This window comes from Magallana gigas, chromosome 9, assembly GCF_963853765.1.
Source record: "Magallana gigas chromosome 9, xbMagGiga1.1, whole genome shotgun sequence".
Taxonomy (NCBI): Eukaryota; Metazoa; Mollusca; class Bivalvia; order Ostreida; family Ostreidae; genus Magallana; species Magallana gigas.
In genome coordinates, this window is record NC_088861.1 from 14,042,843 (window position 1) to 14,067,548 (window position 24,706).

General features: G+C 32.4%; 1 protein-coding gene and 1 long non-coding RNA gene across 2 annotated transcripts; both read left to right on the forward strand.

Annotated features, from left to right (window-relative positions):
- The first annotated feature begins 6,929 nt into the window (after window positions 1–6,929).
- Window positions 6,930–13,376, forward strand: LOC109617064 (uncharacterized). Its single transcript, XM_020075284.3, has 4 exons — window positions 6,930–7,006; window positions 8,340–8,962; window positions 9,198–9,245; window positions 9,649–13,376. Exons 2-4 carry the CDS (start codon window positions 8,371–8,373, stop codon window positions 13,269–13,271), a joined length of 4,263 nt encoding a protein of 1,420 aa, XP_019930843.3. The 5' UTR covers window positions 6,930–7,006; window positions 8,340–8,370; the 3' UTR covers window positions 13,272–13,376.
- A 7,937-nt stretch (window positions 13,377–21,313) lies between these two features.
- LOC109621202 (uncharacterized) lies at window positions 21,314–23,861 on the forward strand. Its single transcript, XR_010709454.1, has 4 exons — window positions 21,314–21,463; window positions 23,137–23,200; window positions 23,283–23,420; window positions 23,664–23,861. It is a non-coding gene; the product is annotated as an uncharacterized lncRNA (long non-coding RNA).
- The last annotated feature ends 845 nt before the right edge of the window (window positions 23,862–24,706 follow it).

A 24,706-nucleotide genomic window follows, 5' to 3' on the forward strand; every position in this document is an offset into this window, starting at 1 on the left:
CCTTTCAGTGGAGTGTAAAATGAAATAGTCATTGTTATAATTTTCTATGCCATTAAGTTATTTTACAAGATATTACAAATATTTGTGCTGCTATTAAAACAGGATACCTTCTTGTTAGTTAAAGATACTGAAATAAATTCTAACTGGTAACTTAAGATAATGTTTCATGCGATATAATGTAAAACTAGTGCCCGTGAATACTCCTTGAAGACGAAAATTTGCAGCACTTAACGGTATCTAAAAAGAAAATGTATGATTCAAATTTGAATAAAATTTAACAGTATGATTGTCATGACCCTGTATTTAAAATATATCAAATATGTCATAACCCTGAATTTAAAATATATCAAAATAAAGAAAATTTAACCATTGGTTTTAGGTTAATTAAGGTTTAAGTATATTTGACAGAGGTATAAATTGATAAAAATCCTAGATGACGTCATCATATTTGACCTTTGACCTGTTGATATGACCTCAAAATTTGTTTGACAATAAGCCTAAACACTGGTGGTGGTTGTATCCAAATTTCATGTCTTTACTATGAACAGAACACAAGTAACGCATTTTTAAATGATATAAGGCTAAATTGCTCAAAAATCATATGAACACCATCCAAATGTATGTTTCAAAATATTCGAAATATGCTGTATTCTAGATTTATTTGGCTTTGAGGGTATGATTTGTATGGTTTTCTTAAGATAATGGACTGAAATTAATTTTTACATAATATTAAGTCATTCTTTGGTAAATTTGAGAAAATATTTCAAATAATTAATTTAAGGGGTGTTTCGTTAGTTTTCTGACATTTCATATTTTTGTTATACAAAAAGCAATGCCGGTCAAGAAAATGATAAATGAATAATTTCAGAACAGAAAGAGTAAAGTTTGGGTAATTGTGCTGGAACCTCGCACGTTAAATAAGTGCGTTATGTTTGGCTAACTGTGTTAAAAGCCCACACGGTAGTGTAGTGTGTAATGTCAATATACATCAGGTGGCACGGGACAGTTTTTTTCATACAATTCAATGTAGCCAAGGGATGCATGTCTTCGGAACTCTGTAACTAGAATTTCCTCAGATTTTGACCCTTTCATATTTTACTATTTTTCATGATTTTTCAGCTTTTTAGACCTCCCCCAGCTAATTCCCTGCAGAGGTTTGACCTTCCGTGCCGTGTGCATGTTGCACTCTCACATGTCAGAAACTTACCGGTGTATAGTTTACAATGTCCCATCCATCTACTTTTCGTGTTATTTTACCTCCCGTCTGTAACTTGCAATTTCACTGTGTAAAGTCAACACAACATTCATAGCCGCAGGTTTCGCATTTTACTTCTGATTCTCATGTATCTAACATATAAGGCCTACATATTGCATATCAATTTCAACAAGAGACACACCTCTAACTAATGATAATCATTAAAAATCATTTTATATCATTTCATGAATTTGAGCAACACTCATAAGCCTTCAAGTACAGCAACTCTAAAATTTACAAAAATATTGACGGCTACTTTATCCGAAACTGTCACTTGCTACCTAAGATTTCTGCATTTTTGTTATCGATTTCGTAAACAAAAGTGCATTAGACAATCCGTGCTGGAACTTCCGCACGTTATTAAGTTGTTGTGACAGAACCCCGAGATTTGGTTTACATTGGAATATCTACCATTGATATGTTTTCAAACTACAACTTGCCAAATTTTTCATTGGATTTTTAGTTTTTCTTCAGAGTTTACTTGAGCGAGTATAACAAATTGTACTTTAAACCGTACACGGTAGTTATTGCATAATTATTGCTTGCACAATGAACCGGCAGAAAACGGTAAACTGATAATAAATGAAGGCATTATGCATAAGTGGAGGACTAGTTACAGTACAGTTGTTACAGTGTAACTATGTTTCGTTAACTGTACGATAGAATTATTTGTTGGAAACACACGTAACTACAAAATAGGTCAAAACAAGTAATTGTTACCTTGTGACATATCTTTACAATATTTTGTCTGTATAATGGAATCTACTGTAATTTTTTTTGCAAGAAAACTCTCTCTAATTATCTTTTTGAAGTCACTTTAACTAAAGCTTGGTTAGCATGTGATCTGTTATGATTGGGTGTCCAAGTAGCGCAGTGGACAAAGTAGTCTCTCAAAACCGCTACGACCCGAATTCGATCCATCTGATCGACAGTGGTTGATTGTGAAAGGGTATGGTGGTCGCCCGCTTGGGCACGTGGGTTTTTTCCGGGTACTCCGGCTTCCACATCAATGAAACCCTCGCACTTAAATCCATATCAGCAAAACAACTTAATACAAGTTGTAGAACTTGTTTTCATGTATCAATCGTTGTAAAAAAAAATCTGTTTATTGTGGCAAATGCAAAATTAATGTACATGTATGGTGACTTTACTTCGTATTTGTTGCATCGAGGTCGATGCAATAACTAGCTATCATTTAGATTGATAAAATCTATAGAATAAATTTCACTACAGATTGACCACAGACACCCAAATAAAGGCAGCGACTAAAAACACCGGTTTTTTTTATACCGCCTAGAAATATTGTGTGTGATGAATGTATCTTCTATGTGACGTCTCATGATGTCGGGTGTATTATTTTTTTTTCTTTTTCGGGTATAGTGACGTTTTCCTATTCTTTTATCAGCGGATCAAGGGTTTTGATTAGCTGTTAACCCACTTTATAACCTATCAACACCTACTTTATATTAATTGCGCTACAAACAATAACTTTATTATAATGATTATTTCCCACAAAATCACAGAAGTGACAAGTTGTTTTACTTTAACTTCCAGTGATTTTAGGATGATTTCAAAATGGGTTTTTTTCAATTGTTGGTAAAGTTAGTCTAGTACGTGAATGCTTGTTAACTTCCCGTATATGTGTAAACGACGAAAACAGTCGCTATATTTCCTTGTACAAGTTGGCTGTATCAAAAACGCGGAAACATTTCATCTTCATTTTTCTATTCGTATTCAACATTCTCATCTTAAATCCCAATTTCGTTGTATAGTTTATACTACATAACTGCTTTAATTGAATAAAAAAAATTCCATTATTCAATCGCTTTAAAACAAGCCTTCGAAGTAAATTGAAATGGCTTGATGTCCTTATTTTAAAAAAAAAAACATTGTGAAAAAAGAAGAGTGGATACATATTTATGGCGGGACCGAAATGAACAATCATTGTCGCTATTGATTAATTCTTAACAATTTCAGGTTAATTTTAAATAGTATGAATTTTACAAGTATTTGTCATTACACGAAAAGAGTATATCCTTACGGAAAAAAAACATTTAAATGGGAAGCATTGAATAAGTACGTGTATGTTCCATTATACAGTAATATATTTGTTGTCTTGTCCTGTCTTTTATCTATTTATTTCCTCTAAAATATGCATTTATGAAATGACATTGTAGCAAATAGTTAAATTTGTTCCTTCTCTTAGTTAATACCATCATGATTTACAATAAACATTTTTCCTTGTAAGTTGGTTTAAAATGGATCACGTTGAATTTAAGGAAATTGTCGTTTATCTGTTATGGCTGTTTGTTGAGATTGCATATAACAATCTCTTCAATGGTTATTTTTTAAAACGGACCCCTTTTAAATAGATTCCTAATATTATTGTTAACAGTTATGTTAAAATATAAAGTTCATAATTCATTATTAATATATATAGTTATTTAATAAATAATAGTACAGGGATTCAATTTTTTTGACGCACAATATATAAAGATCAACATTTTTAAAGTAATGTCCATGACCTGCAACTCAAGTCTTGACCATCCAAGTGTTTTTTTATCATAGATACAACTCGTAAAAACTATAGAGTAAACAAATAAGCTATTAAAATGCAGTTTTTTGATTTAGAGGTTCATCTTTTTAGCCTACCTTAGCCGAGGGTTCAAATGAGCTCTTTTTTATCAAAATTTGTCCTCTGTCTGTCGTCGTCGTTGTCGGCTGTGTTGTTAACTTTTTATATATTTATTTACATTTTTAGAAACAATGGGATAATTTCAGCTTGACAAAAAGCTTCTCGGGGGAAGGGCTTTTAAATGAGTAAAAATGAAAGGCCAGATTCCCCTTGAAATGGGAAATAATTAGGAAAGGTTGAAAATAGCGGGCAGTGTATTAAAAGCTTTTTTCTTCAGAACTACTAGACCAAAACAAAGCAATCTTGGCGAAAGAGCTTTCAAGTTTATCAAAATAAAAGGTCATGTCACTGTCAAATGGGAAATATTAAGAAAGAGGGAAAAAAAGGATGGGGTGTTTAAAAAATCTTCTCGAGAAACAAAAAACCTGTATCATGACTGATTAATTATGAGCTCTTTAATAAGTTAATATCCGACAATTCTAGAAAAACAATAAACGTTATATTCACCACCACGTGACCTTGGAGGTCAACATAACATTTGATTTTCTATATATTGGAACAAAATAGATCGTCCCATGAGTTATCGTGTTTCTCAATGGCTTTAAAAACTTTGCTTGATAACACTCAAATTGATATGTCTATATTTATTTCTCACTGAGTCATTACGATATAAATAAATATAGACATATCAATTTGAGTGTTATCAAATTGATATGTCTATATCTATTTCTCACTGAGTCATTACGATATAATAATTACATTTTCAACTGTCATTGTGTATGATATCATTACGAAGCAATTTAAACCCTAAAACCAAATAACTTCATTAAACATGAGTGACATATAATGAGCGTTTCCTACAGCACAACTGAAAAACGGTATTGGCTGCGCTGCGTAGTAATGCATAGAAATTATACAAGTGCTACTTTAAAAAATAGTGGTTTTAAAATAATGTTGTTTTAAAGTGTACCAATTGGAAATAATATAATTATAGGTAATAAGGACACATTCCTTGAATATTATGAGGTGATAATTTTGGTCGGAGCATGGTCAAATCTATCATTAAGCCTTCTGGTTTTATTGGTTTTGACCACGCCCCGACCGAAATTATCACCTCTGAAAAAAAAAATGATTTCTTATTCCTTGAATAAAACAGTTATTGCTGTTTTCTATCAATACGATGATTAAGCTACCCTCGAAGTACAAATATTCACGTCGCCTTCAGCTCGTTGAATATTGTACTTCTCGGGTAGCTAAAATATCGTATTGACCTTAAAAACAGCAATAATTGAATAATATCCAAATTTTAATATAAGCTTTCTCATACATGTATAAGGTAGATTTGAATTTGTTTATATTATAACCCCAGTGGTCGATAATGGACCATACAGGGGTTAAAAATTATAGAATAATAGAAATAACTACCAAACAACACTTACAATGTAAATAATTCTTCTGAAGTACAGAAAGACTATAGTTTAGGAAAATAGATCAAAATAAAGATAGAAGACGAACTGTTTCTTTATGTGTTGCCTTTACTTCTCTACTCTGAAGCGGATGGTGGATTCTAGGATAATATATATATATATATATATATATATATATATATATATATATATATATATATATATATATATATATATATATATATATATATATATATATATATATATATATATATATACAATCCTGTAGAAGATATATAGAAGAAATATTTATGAAGCAAAGAGTCGCTTTTCATGCATAACATTCTGAAATATTGAATCAAGTATAAAGATGTTTCAAATCTAAATTCACTATACCAATAGGGTCAGAAAGTGCTGCAGGGAAAAAGGACAGAGGGAATGGATAGTTAAGAAAACACAGCACATAATTGTAACTAGATGTATATTTGTAATGATGAATTCCCAGCGTTTCAGCGTCATAAAGATGCTTGAATTGCGTATAAGTTTTAAGACACACATTTTCTTTCCCTCAATACTGCTAATGTAAGTCAAAGTTGAGTCGGAATCAAATTTTTTAAATGCATATACAAACATGCTGCCATTTAATACAAGTGCACGAGTCATATATTTAATGACAGCTGACCAGTCTATTATTTCTTTATACTTGCGGAATCATTTACACTACTATGTCGCAAGTTGTATTTTCTCATGTTGAATGTCACATTCTGTTATGTGCACACAATAATTAATCTGAATTAACCTAGAATTAGTAAGCTGCCATAAATCAGTTAAAAAATTGCTGAAGGCTTGTAAGCACTGAAATACATACATCTATATATTGTCACTGTGCAGGGCTTTTGGGTGTGCTACTTGTTGGATAGCCTGTTCTTGATAAGAGTTATGACTAATGATGTTGCTTTGGCGAGCAATATGGTCCCTTCTATAGTTGTACACTTGTGATTATTCAACTTAAATGTATTAGTAAGAGTAAATAATAAAATCACCATTGGTAAAAGGTTCCGCTTTTAAAACGTTTCATTGAGGCCTTTAAAGGGGCATGGTCACGATTTTGGTCAACAATTATTTTTTTCGATTTAAATGTTTACAATGCCTAAGCGTACTTTTGATATGCAACCAAAATTTGAGTTACATTCATTGAATTATGAGCGAGTTACAGAGCTTACAATTCTTTGCTATGTAAACAATGCTTTTGTTTACATTTTGAATGTTGAAGTGAAAATTCCAGTTTTAGACCTAAATTGAATGTGTTAAACGTCAGAAACTGTTTCTTTATGCTTAAGATGAATAACATAATAGACAAATCAGTTTGAAAAAGATTTTTTCCGGTATATTGATCCTATGTTAAAAAAACGGGACACGAACCTTGTTTACATGACAAAGAATTGTGAGCCCTGTATCTTGCTTAATAACTTTACCTTCTCAAATTTCATTTGATCATTTGAAATACATTTCTAAAGCATTATAAATAATAATTCAGAAAAATAGAATTTGGCAAAACTTGTGACCATGCCCCTTTAATATAATTGGTCAGGATTGTATCACGCATCGATCACATGAACACAATACCATTTGGATTTTGTCTCATCACAAATGACATACAATTATCTGAGGCATTGTTGAAGAGGTATTGATTTTAAAAGGTACAATTATGTAAGTACTATAGTTCAATTATTTCCAATTTAGACATTTAAACAGGAATCAAAATATTCCGCTTTCATTTAATTAACCTGAACGCGACTTACAAAAGACGTTGTCCATCATATTTTTTATTACTTGTATCTATTTCTACAATCGAAATATAACACTTAAATTTATGTAAGAAATTTAAGTTATCCTCGCAAAGCTAGGTGTTATGTCAACTTATGCAAAATGAATGAAAATGGTGTTTTTTTATCCGCTTGTGAAAACTAGTGATGGCGTATGTCTATTATTATATGCTCATCATTTTTTCCTTTCTTGGTAATTTTGATTTTACAATAAGTGATCCCATTTTTCGGAACACTCCATTGTTGGTTTCCAAATCAATATCACCATACAACAAATAACGTCTGTCTTTCACCACGTTTAAAAGCAGTCGTTTAAAAAATAGTTTTCCTAAATTAATAAAGGTCATGAAATTGATTTTAAAAAAGGGATTGTTTTAATCATAACTTTAAAACGGACAAGGTTATATTAATTAATTATTCAACAGTAACTTGATCCAAAGAGCTGGAATACGTCTCGTTGTAAGGCGCGGTTTATCACATCAAACTCGGTGTATCACTTCACATTTAATTTGATGATCTGCGCCTGGTCACTTGACGTGATCCGACCGTTCGGATCAAGTTTCTGTTATTATAGAATATATTTATTTGTCGTGTTAACAAAGTAACCAATACATTGTTTTTCAAACAAAAATAAAAAAAGTAACCAGATATGCATGCATCGTTTGATTAAAAGTGGACTTTACTCAAATATAAAAAACTGTTTTTCCCCTTAATATTGAAGCTGTCGTTAATAAACGTAAAACTGTATTAATTTTCATCAAAATTGTATACTTAACATTGAATATTTATAAAATAATGGTTTTGAGACTCTCCATGCTACGTGTAAATATGTGAGTGCATTGAAATAACTTGGAACAAGTGAAAGATAAAAAAAAAAAATTTACAAGAAATTGGTGGAGAAAATATGTACCCATTGAAAACGTTTTGGAAAACATACGAATTTATTCCAATTTTATGCAAATCGAGCTAAATTGCGTAAATATGTGTCTTCTGTGGGGCGAAATGTTTTACATGTAATAATATAATATTAATAATATTTTAATCGGGCTGGAAATAATGAAAGTGGGAACATAGCATGATAAAAGGGACATAAATACACAATCCATTTAAATTCACAATTTGAAGTGTGCATTGATATACCGTAATTGGAGTAAAAATTATAGATTCCAAAAAATCCCAATGCGCTTTATTTAAAAAAAGACACTTTATTTTTGCAGGTAATACTCTTACAGTCCAAGGGGATTTAGAATGTCTCTATCAAAATACGAATCTACCCAGGAAACTACAAATTTTGCTCGTGTGGCACGGATTATCTTAGGTCCCTGCACAGATGTATTACGAGCTGTTCTCGCGAAGGAAATTACCCCGCTAAACTTGATCAAACATTTTAACGCTTGTATTTCACAAAACAAAAAACTGTCCGTAAGTCAAGAGCAGGAACAGCTGATATATGGTGGAAATTACTTAGAATTCGACATTACATTACTTTACGTTTTGTTTCGTAATGTGTCGTCTATCCCACCACATGCTACTAAGTGGGGAAACAATCCAAATCCGTCAGACAGGAGTGTATCAGCAAACATAGAAAGGATTCGCATAAAAAGAAATCATTACTTACATATAAAGCATCCTTCAATCTCGAAGACAGATTTTGAACAAGAATGGAAACAATTTTTTCAAATTGTAAAGGAGCTAGAGCATTACCTTGGATCCTCCACTGATTTTCAGAATGCTGTGACAGCAATAAAGGAGTGCTCAATGGACCCTGGGGTAGAACAAAGCTACACACAAAAGCTGAGAATCGTTGAAAATCTGCAGGACCTTGTAAACACTTTGAATGGTAACAACCTTTCAATGATATCAATTTGAATATTAACACTGTGTTTTTAAATTATATGTTCGTTGTCGAACATAATGTATACTAGTGTTGATAAAAAAGTTTGTAATTCAGTAATACAATGCAACGCACTTTTCATGAACGCTGCGTTTTATATATATATATATATATATATATATATATATATATATATATATATATATATATATATATATATATATATATACTTTCTTTACAGAAGAATTAAAGCGGATGAAAAACGAATGCGCCGAAAAAAGTTGGAAGGGTTAGTAAATTACAAAATATTATAGATAAAAAAAACACGAATGCCATTAAAAGAGAGTTCTACTTCTTATCAAAGAACATATTTTTCTACAAAGCAGTTAGTAGTGATTACGCATTGTGTGCCAAAGTTTCAAAGACTTGTGGAAAATGGGCTGTAAAGAATATTTTCTTTGTATCAGTAACAAATAAAAGTAACTTAAATACTAATGGTTTTCGAACTGTTCATTTAAATTGTGAAATACAATGCAAGTTATTTATATATTGTCAAATCCAAGCATATTGATCTTAAAATTATACACAATAGCATATCGTTTAAATCCCATATCCCGAATCTCAATTTTAATGGTAAATAAAGGTAATTAAATTGTAGCTTATTATTTAAAACAATCATAACCCTTTTTCAGAGATGCACGAAAATGAAGTTTCTAAATGGAAAGAAGATGAAAATGTCTTTTTGGAAACACATAATTTCCCTTATATGCTAGAACAAGTAAAAAAACAATCATTTGTAACGTTTGTTGGTGTTCCGGGCTCTGGAAAAACAGCCACTGTCCGCCACATTGCACTTATACTTCAGAAAGAAGGGTATGAAATTTTACCAATTAAAGACATACGAAACATGGAAACTTTCTGCAATCCAAAGAAACCACAAGTTTTTGTTATTGACGATGTATTAGGAGTTTTTGGCTTAAACGTCGGCGAAATTGATGTTATCGGTAAGTACAAAGATTTACTTGAAAATCCATTACACGCAAAAACCAAAACTCTCATGACTTGTCGAGAAGTGATTTACAGAAAGGGAAGATATTTCAACTGCCTTTTATTTAAAAAAGAGAAAACCATTATGTTACACAGTGATGAAAATGCTTTAAATGATAAAGACAAATTTGATTTATTTGAAAAGTACAAATTGGACAAAAATATGTTATCTTCAGTAAATCTATCATCGGTATCGAAAATGTTTCCCTACCTATGCAAACTGTTTTCTAAGGAAAAAGAATTCATAAGATATGGACAGGAGTTCTTTATGTGTCCATTGTCTTGCATTTTAAGAGAACTTAATGAAATGCAGTTTAAGAACCAAATACAATATGCCTCATTGGTTTTATTAATGGCATCAGGCAGTATACTATCAGAAAATAATTTAGACAACATTGACGGTGCAAATTCAAAATTCAATAAAATGAAATGCAATTTTCTCAGACGATGTAAAGTGGAACCGAACACGGAAAGTTTTAAAATAATTGATGCTTTGTCCGAAATGGAGGAGACGTACACAAAAAAGCGGGGAAATGAGTTCACCTTTATTCACAACACCATGTTTGAAATCATTGCATATCATTTTGGTCTTCAATTTCCTGGATTAATTTTGCATTATCTGAATGCTGATTACATTGCTCATTACATCATAGTAGAGTCTATTGGTGTAAATAATAAAACATCACATGGAAACCAAAAGCATCTGGACACAAATACGACACAAGAAAGTGTAGTTGACTTAATTATAAGATTAGATGAACCCTACAGTGCAATGTTTGCCGAACGTTTGTTTAGAGACGTAGAGAATGGAGAGTTGCATGTTGTTTTTGAAAATGAAGCTTTAAAGAAAACACATGTTCTTGCCCAATACATTAAAGTGATGAAAAGAAAGTCGTATCAAGAATTGCATTCCATATTCCTTTCACCACTAAAAGAAAAATTCAAAATAAGTAGACATGAGCTGACAGAGTCTTGCGTTCATGACTGCAGTCATTTTCACATTCACATGCTTCTATTAAACGAGAAAATAGTACGAAGAAAATACAAAATCGACGTCAGGGCAATTAGGTGGGTAATTTATCATGGTCATTATCAAATTCTACATGCCATAATTGACAATATTTTGAAAGAAAAGAGACAAATACATGATCTTTTTCAAAATTCTTTCAATAAAACTCACCGACGATATTCAGTCAGTGAGAGTAACGCTGACAAGAGTGCAGTATCAGATGATGCTAAAGCTTTGAACCGTAAATCCGAAATCTCGTTTAGGTATATGATGACAGCAACTGACACTGAAAGTGAACCGGTGACTGAAGAACAATGTCGTCTGCTTTGTCTTGGTTGTTACAGTGGTGATCTAAACACCGTACAAATACTACTGAAATACGTTAAAAGAGATGCAATCAATAACACGGTATCAAGTGTGTTTTGTAATAAGGAAGAAATACTCTGGAACATCAAACCACTGGTAATTGCATGTAAATTAGGGCATTCAGAAATTGTCGTGGCATTGTTAAAAGCTGGTGCAAATGTTAACCTGAATGATGCCTTTCATACACCACTAATAGCTGCATGTGAAAATGGGCATTTTGTTGTGGTAAAAGAGTTGATCGAAGCACGGGCTAATGTTAATCAACAAAATATGCATAAAACACCCCTTACATCAGCATGTAATATGGGACATTTGATTATAGTCCAGGAGTTGTTAAAAGCAGGGGCCGATGTCAATTTTAGTGATGGAAATTCAATACCACTGACAGCTACAATAAAGAAGGGTCATTTGAGAATTGCTGAAGTGTTAATTCAAGCAATGTTCAATGTCAGTTTAAAAAATGAAGGTAAAACACCTTTGACAACAGCATGCTGGAAAAATAGCTTTAATGTTGTAAAAGAGTTAGTTAATGCAGGGATTGATGTCAATCAAAGAGATAAACATAAAACACCACTAAATATTGCGTGTTCTTGTGGACAACTCGATATCGTGAAAGAGTTGATAAAAGCAGGGGCCAATGTGAATCTGAACGATTTGTGTCATACACCTCTAATAGCGTCATGTGATAAGGGACATTTGAGTGTAGTTGATGAGTTGATTAAAGCCGGCGCCAATGTAAATATCAACTACAGATACAATACACCACTAAGAGCTGCCTGTTATAGGGGACATTTGGCCGTCGTTCGTGTGTTGTTAAAAGCGGGAGCTGTTGTCAATCAAAGAGAAAGAGACAAAACACCATTAACAACAGCATGTTATAAGGGGCATTTAAACGTAGTAAAAGAACTGATAACTGCGGGCGCTAATGTCAATATGCATAATACATGTGACAAGATATCAGTTAGATCAGTGTGTGAAAATGAACATTTAAGTAAAAACCCACACATGGTTAAAGCGTTGGCTGATATTAATCTCAAAAGAGTGTTCAAAACCCCATTAACAGCAGCATCATATATGGGACATTTGCATGTAGTTCAGAAGTTGATAAAAGCGGGGGCTGATGTTAATCTTAAAACACCAATAACAGCAGCATCTTACATGGGGCATTTGGATATAGTCAAGGAGTTGTTAAAAGCAGGAGCCGATGTCAATTTGAGTGATGAAAATTCAACACCACTGGCAGCTTCATATAAACAAGGTCATTTGAGTATTGTCGAAGTGTTAATAAACGCAATGTTCAATGTCGATCTAAAGGCAGAAGGTAAAACAGCTTTAACAACTGCATGCTGCAAAGGTAGTTTAAGTGTTGTGAAAGAGATGATAAAAGCAGGAACTGATGTCAATCAAAGAGATAGACATAAAACACCACTAAATATTGCATGTTACAATGGTCAAACAGACATTGTAAAGGAATTAATAAAGGCAGGGGCAAATGTGAATCTGAATGATTTATCTCATACCCCACTAACAGCATCATGCGATAAAGGGCACTTGAGTGTAGTTGAGGAGTTGATAAAAGCCGGCGCCAACATCAATGTCAACTACAGATACAATACACCACTAAGAGCTGCCTGTTATAGGGGACATTTGAGTGTTGTTCGTGTGTTGTTGAAAGCGGGAGCTGCTGTCAATCAAAAAAATAGAGACAAAACGCCATTGATAACTGCATGTCTGAAAGGACATTTATGTATCGTTAAAGAATTAATAAACGCGGGCGCTGATGTTAATTTAAAAGGAAACAAATCACCACTAAAAATTGCACTTGAGAACGATAATTGGAGCATTGTGAAAGAATTACGAATTGCTGGGGCTAAAGATAATGGAGACTATTGATGTAAAACAGCATTGACAACCTTGCAAGCAATTTGAGGCCTATTAAACTTTAAGTTATATTGTGTTTGTATCATAGAACTTGTTTTATTATCAAAAGAGTAAGAAACATTGTATCATTTATCACTGCATCATGTATTTTTAATTGAGAATTTTATATTATTTTTTTTCATTTTAAAACTAAATTTTTTTATATCGTTTACTTTTAAAAAAAATTTTTTTTTCTCGCCCTCTGCGCTACATGTATATACCGAAAACTTACCTACCCGTATGTTATAAACTTCAAAGATGTCTAATGAAATTTATTTCACACCCCATTCCGTCAGTCATCGCCTATTATGGCGTAGAGTTCGGTTTGCGTTGCTAAACTTCGATGTCTGGGTATGACGTTAAAAAATTACTTCGACGTCCACATGATATACAAACAGCTGGTGCAAACTGACAGGAAAGTTTATACAAGTAGACATCAATCAATATGTTGATAATAATCATGCATCCGTATGACATTTTTAATGGTTTTTTTTATATTTTTTTTTTATAGATATAGGATATTAGAATCATGATATAAATTGTTTATATCGCATTCGATATTAGCCCTTGGTCACTGTATATGAGTCCTAGAGCCTATTGGCTCGTGGATTGAATAACAGTGACCCCTGGCTAATATAGGATGCAATATCAAAAAATGCTATGTAATAATCTCTAATATTTGTTTCGTATATTATTGGCATATTCTTGATTATGAGATTTGTTATCTGTATCTGTTTTTATCTGTAAAAGGAAACATAAATGTTCAAATTGTGTTCTTTCATAATAGACTTGAATTAAATGTATTTAAATGAAGGAGTTCAAATCTATTCATCTCAAAGAGTGCGTATTCAGAAGTATATTAATTTATGTGTTAAGATAAAGACACAGATAGCCATAATATAAAAGATAAAGGAACTCGATGGAAGTATCATGTTGTAAATATGCAAATGGTCACAAAATAAGATATGGTTGTAAAGTCATTTTGGCACATCTTTTACAACATACTCTTATACCATGGGATTTCACACCATTGACATATCAGATACTTTTTAATTAACTTTTTGAGGTTTTTCTCAATGTATCGTGTAAAGAATAAAAATTGACAGACGGATTTTAATGCAAATATTTCGGTAAACATTATAACTTATTTAGTTCTTTAAATGAAGGATGACTGTGTAATTTTTTCAACTTCTCATAGCATAGCATAATTACCAAACTAATAATTTGATTCAATTACTCTTAGCATAGCGTATTAGAAATACTAAATAGTTGCAGACAAATATCATTACATTCAAATCGCTGCTAAAATACGAATGTTTGAAATGACAGTGCAAATACATTTACATGTACTCACAGTAGTAAAATATTTGAAACCATGATAATAGGACTTAATAGGACTGTTGTCTCCTCGAGGTTCTCGGAAATTCTAAAAGTACCAAAAAATGATGCTAAAATGTTCACAAAACTAGGCTATTTGTGTAATTTATATAAAATTGAAAAGACTTATAAAATGCATATCATCCTGATTTGTTTGTAACTGGTTAGTTAGTCAAATATGTACATACATGCATATGTTAATTAAAAGAAATTACAAAAAACGCATTTGTTTCGTTCTATAATTTCTAGGCAATGTCATTGGCTTAACATGGTGTTCAAGACCAACACTGAGCTAGAGACATAAGTTTTTTAAAATATTTTTTTTCTTGTCTGCCCTTCACATTTTTCATCTAATTCAGCAGAACTAAACCAAATTTGCCGTAATTTAATCTTTTGAGAAGACCTTTTAAGTTTTTTCAAATAAAGAGATAATCTCCCTTAAAAGGGAAAGTAAAAAAGAGTTAAGGTGATATAAAAAAATTCGCAAAAACCAAGTAGCCTGCAATATCCAAACTTAAACATTACCTTTCTGTTCTAGAATAAATCTAACGTTTTTTTATCATAATTCCCAAGGGACAGGAAAGATCCCTAACAGAGTTCAAAGTTCATTATAACATTAAGTAAATAAACAAAACAGATGAACCGACTGGCTCTATATGTGCAAATGTATAGAGGAAAGATATAAGACCAAATTCAATGTTTAGTATTGCTTTCACCACTATGTTCAGAATGAGGCGGAGGGCTGGGTTGAGGGCAGTGAATTATAGAACTGTATAAAGAAGACATTTTATTAAACTAAACAACTAGTCACGTTTTAACAATTTGGTTCATTAAACAATAAAATGTTTTCTAGGTGATTCATGCGGGATATGAAGGTGGCGACATTGTAATTTTTATTCTGCAATGGTCGCTACCTTCATAACCCGCATGAATCATCAAAGAAAGCATTTTATTGTTAATTGTTACATTTTTCTTCTAACAAATTAATAAACTGATTGTAAAAAGAAATTAAAATTGACGAAATTACTGTTGACTTACATCAGTACGTTAGTTAAAAGGTCTCCTGTAGGAATCTTAGTCTGACATCATCATGCTTATTTCATGCAGTCCCTAATTTTTCTTAGGTCGTTGTACGGTCCAATCAATCGATAAACAGGGCGTGTAGATTTTGTAGAGCTATGAATTAACAATAAGTTTCCATAACAAATAGAGGTAATCGTACTCGGAAAATTGAAATATATTATAATAAGTAAGTATAAGATTGTTTAAAATGTTAAACCATTGGAGTCAGAAAATACAGCCTTATTTTGCTTGAGGGGGAAGTAAAGGAAACAAGGTATAAGATTATTACAATCGAGTATGTATTGGTGAATTTATAGTGCTATATTACAGGTTAGAACACATTGTTTTTCTTAAAACGGACGTCAAAATCGGGGTCAATATCCCCTAATGCATAAACTGTAGTAAGGATAATTGCAAGATGCTAAGTATTGGCCTCGTATAGTAGTTCTCATTGATTTCTTTGACGGCATTAAATGTATGCGTAAGTCCAATCCACATTTTGCAAAAGTTGTTCCTCTTTGCAGGGTCAACCCAAAGTTTAAAAGGGAAAAACAACCTTCCTTTCTTTATGCAGCCAAATATGTGGGCGCTCTGTTAAGAAATCTATCGGAATTTAATTTATTCCTTCGATGTGTAGGTTGCTCCAGCCTGGGGCAATCCAAATTCACAGCGGAAACAGATTTTTAATGTCAGATGACGAAGTTTCAACCCTCTAAACTACAAAGGCTACTGTGTGAAATATATGGCTCTATCCAAGAAATGGCGGCCAAGGGACATAACTTTTGTAAAGTGTGGATTGGTCTATATCATCTACTTTGTGTTTGTCAGCTTTTTTTAGACAAAAAAAAACTTTACAATTTTAATCATTAACGAGCATAAACTCAAAGAGAGTATTAAGAATTACCTTAAAACAATTCATAATGACTATGCCTGTTTGTTAAACTTGAAGATCAGTGTACAACGCAGTGTAATTTGCCATTCAGCGGCAGAGTAATGCTCTATGTTACATGTAGTAATATTGAAATGTACAAACATGTAGAAGGATTAAGCACCCTGAAAATATCTACTCATATTTTTCAGGTTACGGTAAGGTCATTACTGCAGTGGACTTTAATGGAAGTTTAATTGACTTATGTGATACTAACCAAACCAAAGTCAAGCTATTATATATCAAATTTTGCCTCAATATGCAATTTATGTATTCCAACCAAGGATTTTGCCAGTGATGTTTAACATTTTACCTTTATCCAGAAAATAAAACTACATTAGATTATATTTTGTTTGACAGTCATGTTTAAACAAGGCTAAAACGGTATAATTAATTTTTTTTTAGAAATGATCAATCTCTATCACATAAGATGAATAACCTATAATAGCGAATTCTTATCTATGAATTAAAGGACATTTTCTTATATAATTTAGAATCCACCTTCTTAATTACCCGCATGACATAAAGATACACCTGAATCTATTGTTAAATACAGAAACGAAGTTGAACGTAGTCTTCTGAGACTGATCTCATGACAAGAAAGGACATCAGTGACCTGTCTAAAATATATTGACTACGCACGCTGAAATGTCCATTCCACCCACAATCTTCATACAACCCACACAGAATGGACCAAATTAATCAAGCATTTACAAACTATAGACTGAGCGGAACAAACGCACATATTTATTTTGGATGTCGAGGGAAGACCCCGAGGAATAGAGTTCGAATCTTATACGAGAGTACAAGAGATTGAAACGGCATTTCTGAAATGTCCTTTGAGTTAACGAAGAACACGAACTGTGCATACGCAATGCATACAATGATATTGACAAAGCGGCTGACGTTGATGTGCGTTTGTTTTTGAAGTTGACTAAACGCAGGAAGCTCAAATCATTTCGCATTCACCAAGACAATCGCGACAAAGAGGGTGGATCGAAACAAATCCATGTGGTGTAGCTTAATCGTTCACATTATTTTATAAAGATCTATACACACCTCTAGAAGATCACATTGTTGACCAAGAACAATTGCCAAAAGCTCACAACCAGAGCAAATATTATTTAACTTTTGTACCAGCTTCAGGTGGTCAATTCAAATCGAATATAATGTCTGCTATAAAAACGTTAAAGCCTAACATAAACGCCTCGAGAGGATTTGGTTACTAATAAACACCTCATGCATGCAGTTACAACACTTGCCTATTGCCTTTTAAACTTTTGATCACATTTATATTCCGTTTTGTTGGAAACGTGGTTTCATAGCCCCATTGCACAAAGACGGAGCTAGGCCGTAAGATTCCTTCAGCAACTGTAGGCCAGTCGCTTTACTATCATATGTATTTAAACTTTTCGAAAAAGTAATTCACAATTGCACATATCTATATTCTACAGAAAATATATCGATATGTGCAACAACAAGGTTTTCAGAAAGAATTAGGCTGTTTGACAGCATCATTTGATCTTAAAGAAACTATTATACAATATTAAGAGCAAGGTTGTAGCGTATATTTATGTTTTTTTTATACCGTCTGGAGATCTAGATTCAAACTAAGCAAACTTGGCATAACTGGAAAAATGATGGTCACTAATCAACCAGTGTCACTAGAATGCCGTGAACTTAATCGTATTGAACCTAGACCCGTTCATAATGCTTTCCAATAGATCAAGGCGTTAGACATGGTGGTGTCCTGCCTACCTTTATTTATCTTGTTTACATCAACGACTTTTTTCAAGCGTAACATTTTGGCAGTCCAAACACAGGTATACATAACATACAGCAGATGGCACTACTTAGCAGACGACTTGTCTTTAATTGCTGTCACACTGATTCATTAGGCTTCAAAACCTGTTAGACATCGAATATAGGTACGCATTCAAGTGGCAATTCACGTTCAACGCATCCAATAAATCGTGCGTGTCGCAATTCATTGCACAAGGAGCTAAACTAGATACATGTAACATATCCTGGCATCTTGGTCCAGCGATGGTATAATGCGACCGTCTTACAACCATCTAGGGATAATCATAAATAAAAAATGTAAATCTTTGACCGAATACATGAGATTAAAAAAAATTAACAAAGGGCGAAAGTCCTATTCCGCACTATCCGACCATGGTATATCATTCCTAAACCCTAGAACACTGACTTATCTGTACAAAGTAGTTGTGCTACCATCGGTACTTTATCATATGGTTGCGAACTCTGGTACAATATGTCATTAGAGACAGAAACCAGCTGAATACAATTATCCTAGGCCAATTGTGTCGTCTCAGCTCAAAAAAGTTAAAAAAGAACATTTTCTTCATAAGATATTTTACTTTTTTAAACGATCTTTTGACAAAATAGTTTGGGTATATACTGGATATTTTGAATGTTCTACAATTGTTTAATCTAACTGATCTTCTGTTGACATTTCTGGACGAATGATTCCTTGAAAAAACTTCCTGGAGAAATATTGAACGTGACAAAGTGACTGCATTACATGTTTGCTAGAGTAAAACACTTATGTTTCACGATCATGACTTTCACTTTTCATATCATATCAGTATTGTGATCCAGGGAATTTTACTATAGTTTGAGCACGCATTGCGCTCGCACTACTCTGTTTCCTTTGCACTGACAGCTTAAAATAAATCTTTATTAACATGATTTCTTTTTATGAAATCATTGATGTTTTATTTCATTGAAAGCTCAAAATAGTTAATATGATTATTCTCATCAGTGTTGTGCCGATGTTGTCAGGAATTACCATTGGAAACTGTACAGGTGCTTCAGTGTTGTCTTGAAACCACTAATTTACAATAATATTGTATATCCGCTAAATGTTGATCGTCATTTGTTTCGATGTTTACATGTACAAAGCTGGCAAAGATGGATTAATCGGAGATAACTGTGAACTGTGTCCTGAAATGTACTTTGGTTCAGGCTCTACATTACAATTTAATTGTACGAAAGGTCAATGGTACCACGTTACTGGATGTTTACAGTCTCCTTCTAAAGGTACATGCACGATTTTGTTTAAATTGTTGAAATTAACTTCATTCTATGTGTAAGACGAAACACAACAGAAAGGGACGATTTTATCTAAAAATCCTGATAAAAAATTCATGTTAAAGAGGCATAGTCACGATTTTGGACAAATTCTATTTTTCTTTTTTTTTTCTTTTTATTTTTCACAATGCTTTCGGAATGCATTCCTAATGATCAAATGAAATTTGAGAGTCAGTCAAAGAGTTAAAAGAATGACACAGAGTTCACAATTTTTTGCCATGTATACAAGGCTCGTGGCCTCTTTTTTGTTAACATCGGTTCAATATACCAGTAAGATTCTTTTTCTAGCTGATTTTTCTATCTTTTTATTCATTTTAGGCATAAATAAACAACTCCTAATGAATAACATATTCATTTTAAGTCAACAACTGCAATTTTTGCGCTAACGTTCAAAATGTAAACAGAAATGTTTAGATAGCAAAGAATTGTAACTCGCTTATAACTGAATGAATGACACTCAATCTTAATTTTCATTTTAAAAATGCTCAACTGAAACATTGTACACATTAAAATCGAAAAAAGTAATTTTTGAGTAAAAGCGTGACCATGCCTCTTTAAGTTTAAATTGTAACTCCTTATGAGTCAAGGCGGTCAGAATTCCAATTTGGATATACAATTTAACGCTGAAAAGGTCTCACATTTTACATAAAATTACCCCCCCTTTTTTTTTTTTGCCTAAGTTAAAGGGGCATGGTCACGATTTTGATCAATTTTTTTTTCTGTATTCATTATTTACAATGCTTTAGGAATGCATTTCTAATGATCAAATAAAATTTGGGTACCAGTCGATCAGTTTTAAGCAAGATACAGGGATCACAATTCTTCGTCATGTAAACATGGCTCGTGCCCTGTTTTTGTTTACACAGGTTCAATATACCAGTAAAAAATCTTTTTCAAGCTGATTTGTCTATCTTTTTATTCATTTTAAGCATAAATAAACAGTTACTAACGATTAACACATTCATTTCAGGTCTAAAACTGGAATTTTTACTTCAACATTCAAAATGAAAACAAATGAAAATGAAATTCTACATAGCGAAGAATTGTAAGCTCTGTATCCCGCTTATAACTCAACAACTGACAATCAAATTTTGGTTGCCTATTAAAAATGCCTTACTGAAGCATTGTAAACATTAAAACCGAAAAAGTAATTTTTGACCAAAATCGTGACCATGCCCCTTTCAAATATTTAGCATATCTATTGCACAAAGAAAGGCGAATCGGATATGAGTATTACTCTTTGTTCTCTATTTCCTTCTTTCTCTCTTTCTCTCGGTACAAAATGTACATTTAAAAAATTTACTTTTACTGACTGAAATATGTTTTGTTGTAACTTCAAATTATGCAATATCTCACATTAAGGTTTTAAGGTTTCAAATTGATTTGTGTGAATAAAGCTGGCTTCTTCCTCGTGTGCCACGTACTTAGACGTTACGGAAATGTCTTCAATTGAATGGAAAGGAATGGGAAGTATGCAACAATTTGCCCAACTTGATATATACTTAAAATTGATTAAGAGCTCTCACAAATATAACTGATATAATCATGAAGAAATATTCTCTTACATAATATAGAATATTGATACAGTGTTTTCCAAAATGTTATATGAAAAACGTATTATGGTACTCATCTGGATTTGCCTTCTTAATTTTATGTTCAATGTTTCAGATTTGTGCTATGTAGGGTAGGTATTTTAACATTTTTTCTTTATATTAAAGAGCAAGATGGAAAACTTTGAATAGAGTCAAATGACAGATGATTGAGTGTTAAAATGAACTGAACAAGTTTTCATAAGAGACACATTTAACAATAGTGTAAATTATCATGTGATTGAACAATGTGATGTTAAAACAATAAAAGACTGAGTTCGTAATGATAAATTTATTTTATTAATTGCAAAATTCGGCCAGTTTTGTACAAAGCTAACAAACTATGACTAGTATCCGACAAATGTCATCATTAATCAGTACATACGATTGTTTGGTTGTTACGTGATAGCCCTGAGAAGCGATTTATTGGCATGATTTACAATTGTAAACTTGCAATATGCATTTCAATTTTTTTTAAAAAAAATGCATTATCATGTAGTCAGCTATTTCGTCGTTAACTTTCCAGACTGTTCAGTTTACTAATCATAAAGGACTAGTTTCATGAAGTGAATACTACTGTCATTCTGGGAAATGTTAAAATAAGTTAAGTAAACCATGTTCTGAGTCGATCATTTTAAACGCTAGTGCTGTTAAAGTTTTACAAGTACAAAAACTGACAGAGAAAGTTTAGCAAATCAGAATCCAACAATTCGCTCATCTTAGTGAAATTATATCTTAAACATATTTTTTATCGCATGACTATCATTAAGATATTTACTTGTGTGTCGAACCACTTTCATTTTTCCTTAAAAGTGTACAAATCTTAGCAATGCGGTGGTTTTTTTTGCAAAATGAAAGAAAAAAAGTGATCAAGCTGGCATACCCTTCGCTCTCCTGTTAATGGACAATTTTATTCATAATGAATGGTAGGGTACGTATTATTCAATAAAGGGGCAAAATTCGCACAAAAACATCAGATCAAAACTTTCTGATAATATGCACATCCATACTTTGCATTAACATTAAAATTCTAAATCATACAGATCTGAAGTTCCAAAAAATATTATGGATTCGGATTTTTCTGACAAAATGCTCATACACATTGTGTTCTAACTTTCTAAAGTTTCACGAAATTCTGTGCGGCGATTCAAGAAAAGTGCGTTTACAAAATGTTAATCACTATATTCAATATATTTCCAAAGTTCAAAAGAGCCGAAATTTCCAGAAAAAAAAACCCGGAATCTAGTACTATGCACATCTACACTTTGTGTTCTAAATACCTACAAACTTGTACGAAATAACTTGAAGTGGTTTAAGCAGAGTTGCACTTACTGAAAAAAACGGAACTGGCGGACTGGTTGACTGACTAACGGACGGGTCAAAAACATTATATGCCTCGCAACTTTTTGCGTGGGGTATAATGAAAGATTTACTTTGATTTCTATCCAAAGAAAAGTGTACAGCTACACATGCTGATAATAGATTGTGTGAACATAAAGCAATTTTAAAAAGGTAAATATTACGTATCGAGACACCGAGAACTGCATTACAAACCTTATTAGTCACGATTACAAATATACAATACTTAAGTTAAATGATACCTAGCTCTGAGAGACATACGCTAAAAATCAATTAATATCGATTTTTTTAATGCCTAGATGATTAGTGAAAATGAATGTTTATCTTAACATTGAATATATAATTAAAATTGTCTTATATAATGATTTCAAACATTTCAACTTGCATTCTTAATTTTCATTTCGTATAGATCAGGAGTCCTTCAATGCTGTTTTGGATATATGTTTGGAATAGGATAGAGAACAGATGTATCCGTGAGAATAATCTGATTTTTTTTTATTAAACCTCTGTTTTTGTTATGATTCTTCTGTATATATTTTTTTTTTCAATTTCTAGCATGTGAGGATGGTTATTTCGGACAAAACTGTAGTGATCCCTGTCCTCCACCTAATTTTGGTCAAACCTGTCGATCAAAGTGCAACTGTACTGATGACCAATATTGTCATCATGTGCGTGGATGTATTCAACCACACGGTAAATATCTGATTATTAAGTGGATTTGTCGAGTTTTTTTAGCAACACAATTTTGTCATACATGTATCAAGTTCATTTTCAACATCCGATTCCGAATCGGTAGTTGACGCGCAAGAAAATTAATTTTCCGCTGTGTAACAGCAGTGTTGTTCTAAAAGTTTAATCGCCTTTGGCTATGTATTTGTTTGTATTTGCATGTACATGTAGATAACATAACTATAATACGGTACATTATTATTCAAGGTGCAGTTGGTTCCTGTCAAAAACCAATACTTAAACCAAAAGAAGACTCAAGTTTCACGTCTCTTCTGTGGGCTGTAGTAGTTTGTCTGTTTATCATATCTGCAATTTTTTTCACCTCTTATATGTACATTAAACTAAGAATAAAACCATATGTAGATGTGACACAAGCTTTGTAAGAATAAAAACGTGCCCCACTTGTATATATTTTTAGTATTATTTAATCATGGGGCTGATTATACAAGCAATAAGCGTTAAAGAGAAAAAAAAATCCAATTTTAATTATCGTTACTAAGCGTTTTTGAATTCTGATCAAACAATTTTGTATTATAATTTCTTTTAAAAGTGTCTTTGTTTTAGGCATGTTGCAGTTGTGTCTGACACACAATGCTGAGATTACATGTAGAAATACCATTTTTTAATTTAATCAGAATTGCATATTCAGGAAAAGCCCATCCAGTTGAATGTTTACAGTACTGTTTTGAGTGACGGACATGTAATTTGCCATCTCGCGTACAATAATATAACACCGACTGCTAGGGATAGGTTTGTCTGTCACTTAAATAGGTAATTAGGAAATTGCTAAGAGATGGAATACATTGATCAATACTATATTCAGTTTGAAATTCATTAAGTGAATATACGGACTAAAGGATCTGATTTTAATCAGGTTGCGATGACCAAGGAGTCATAAAATACTTAACTTGTGTAGACTTCATTGCTAATCTAACTGTGTATTACAATAAACTTATCTTAAATTAATGATGACTGGTTCGAGAGGATGTTTTGCAAATGAATAAATACATTAACTACATGTACATTTACACGACTTCTTTAGACCTTTCGTACATGTATCGCGTCTACTTTAGTAGTTTCAGCATCTATATTCCATGAATATTCAACCTTAAAGCTAATCTTCTTTAATATGTGGTTCATTAACAGGTTCCATAATGTCTCCTGCACCCATGTGACCAGATCAGATCACGTATCATCGTTCATTTTAATCAACACTTCAAAATGTTGTACTAATAGGTTAAGAAAACTGG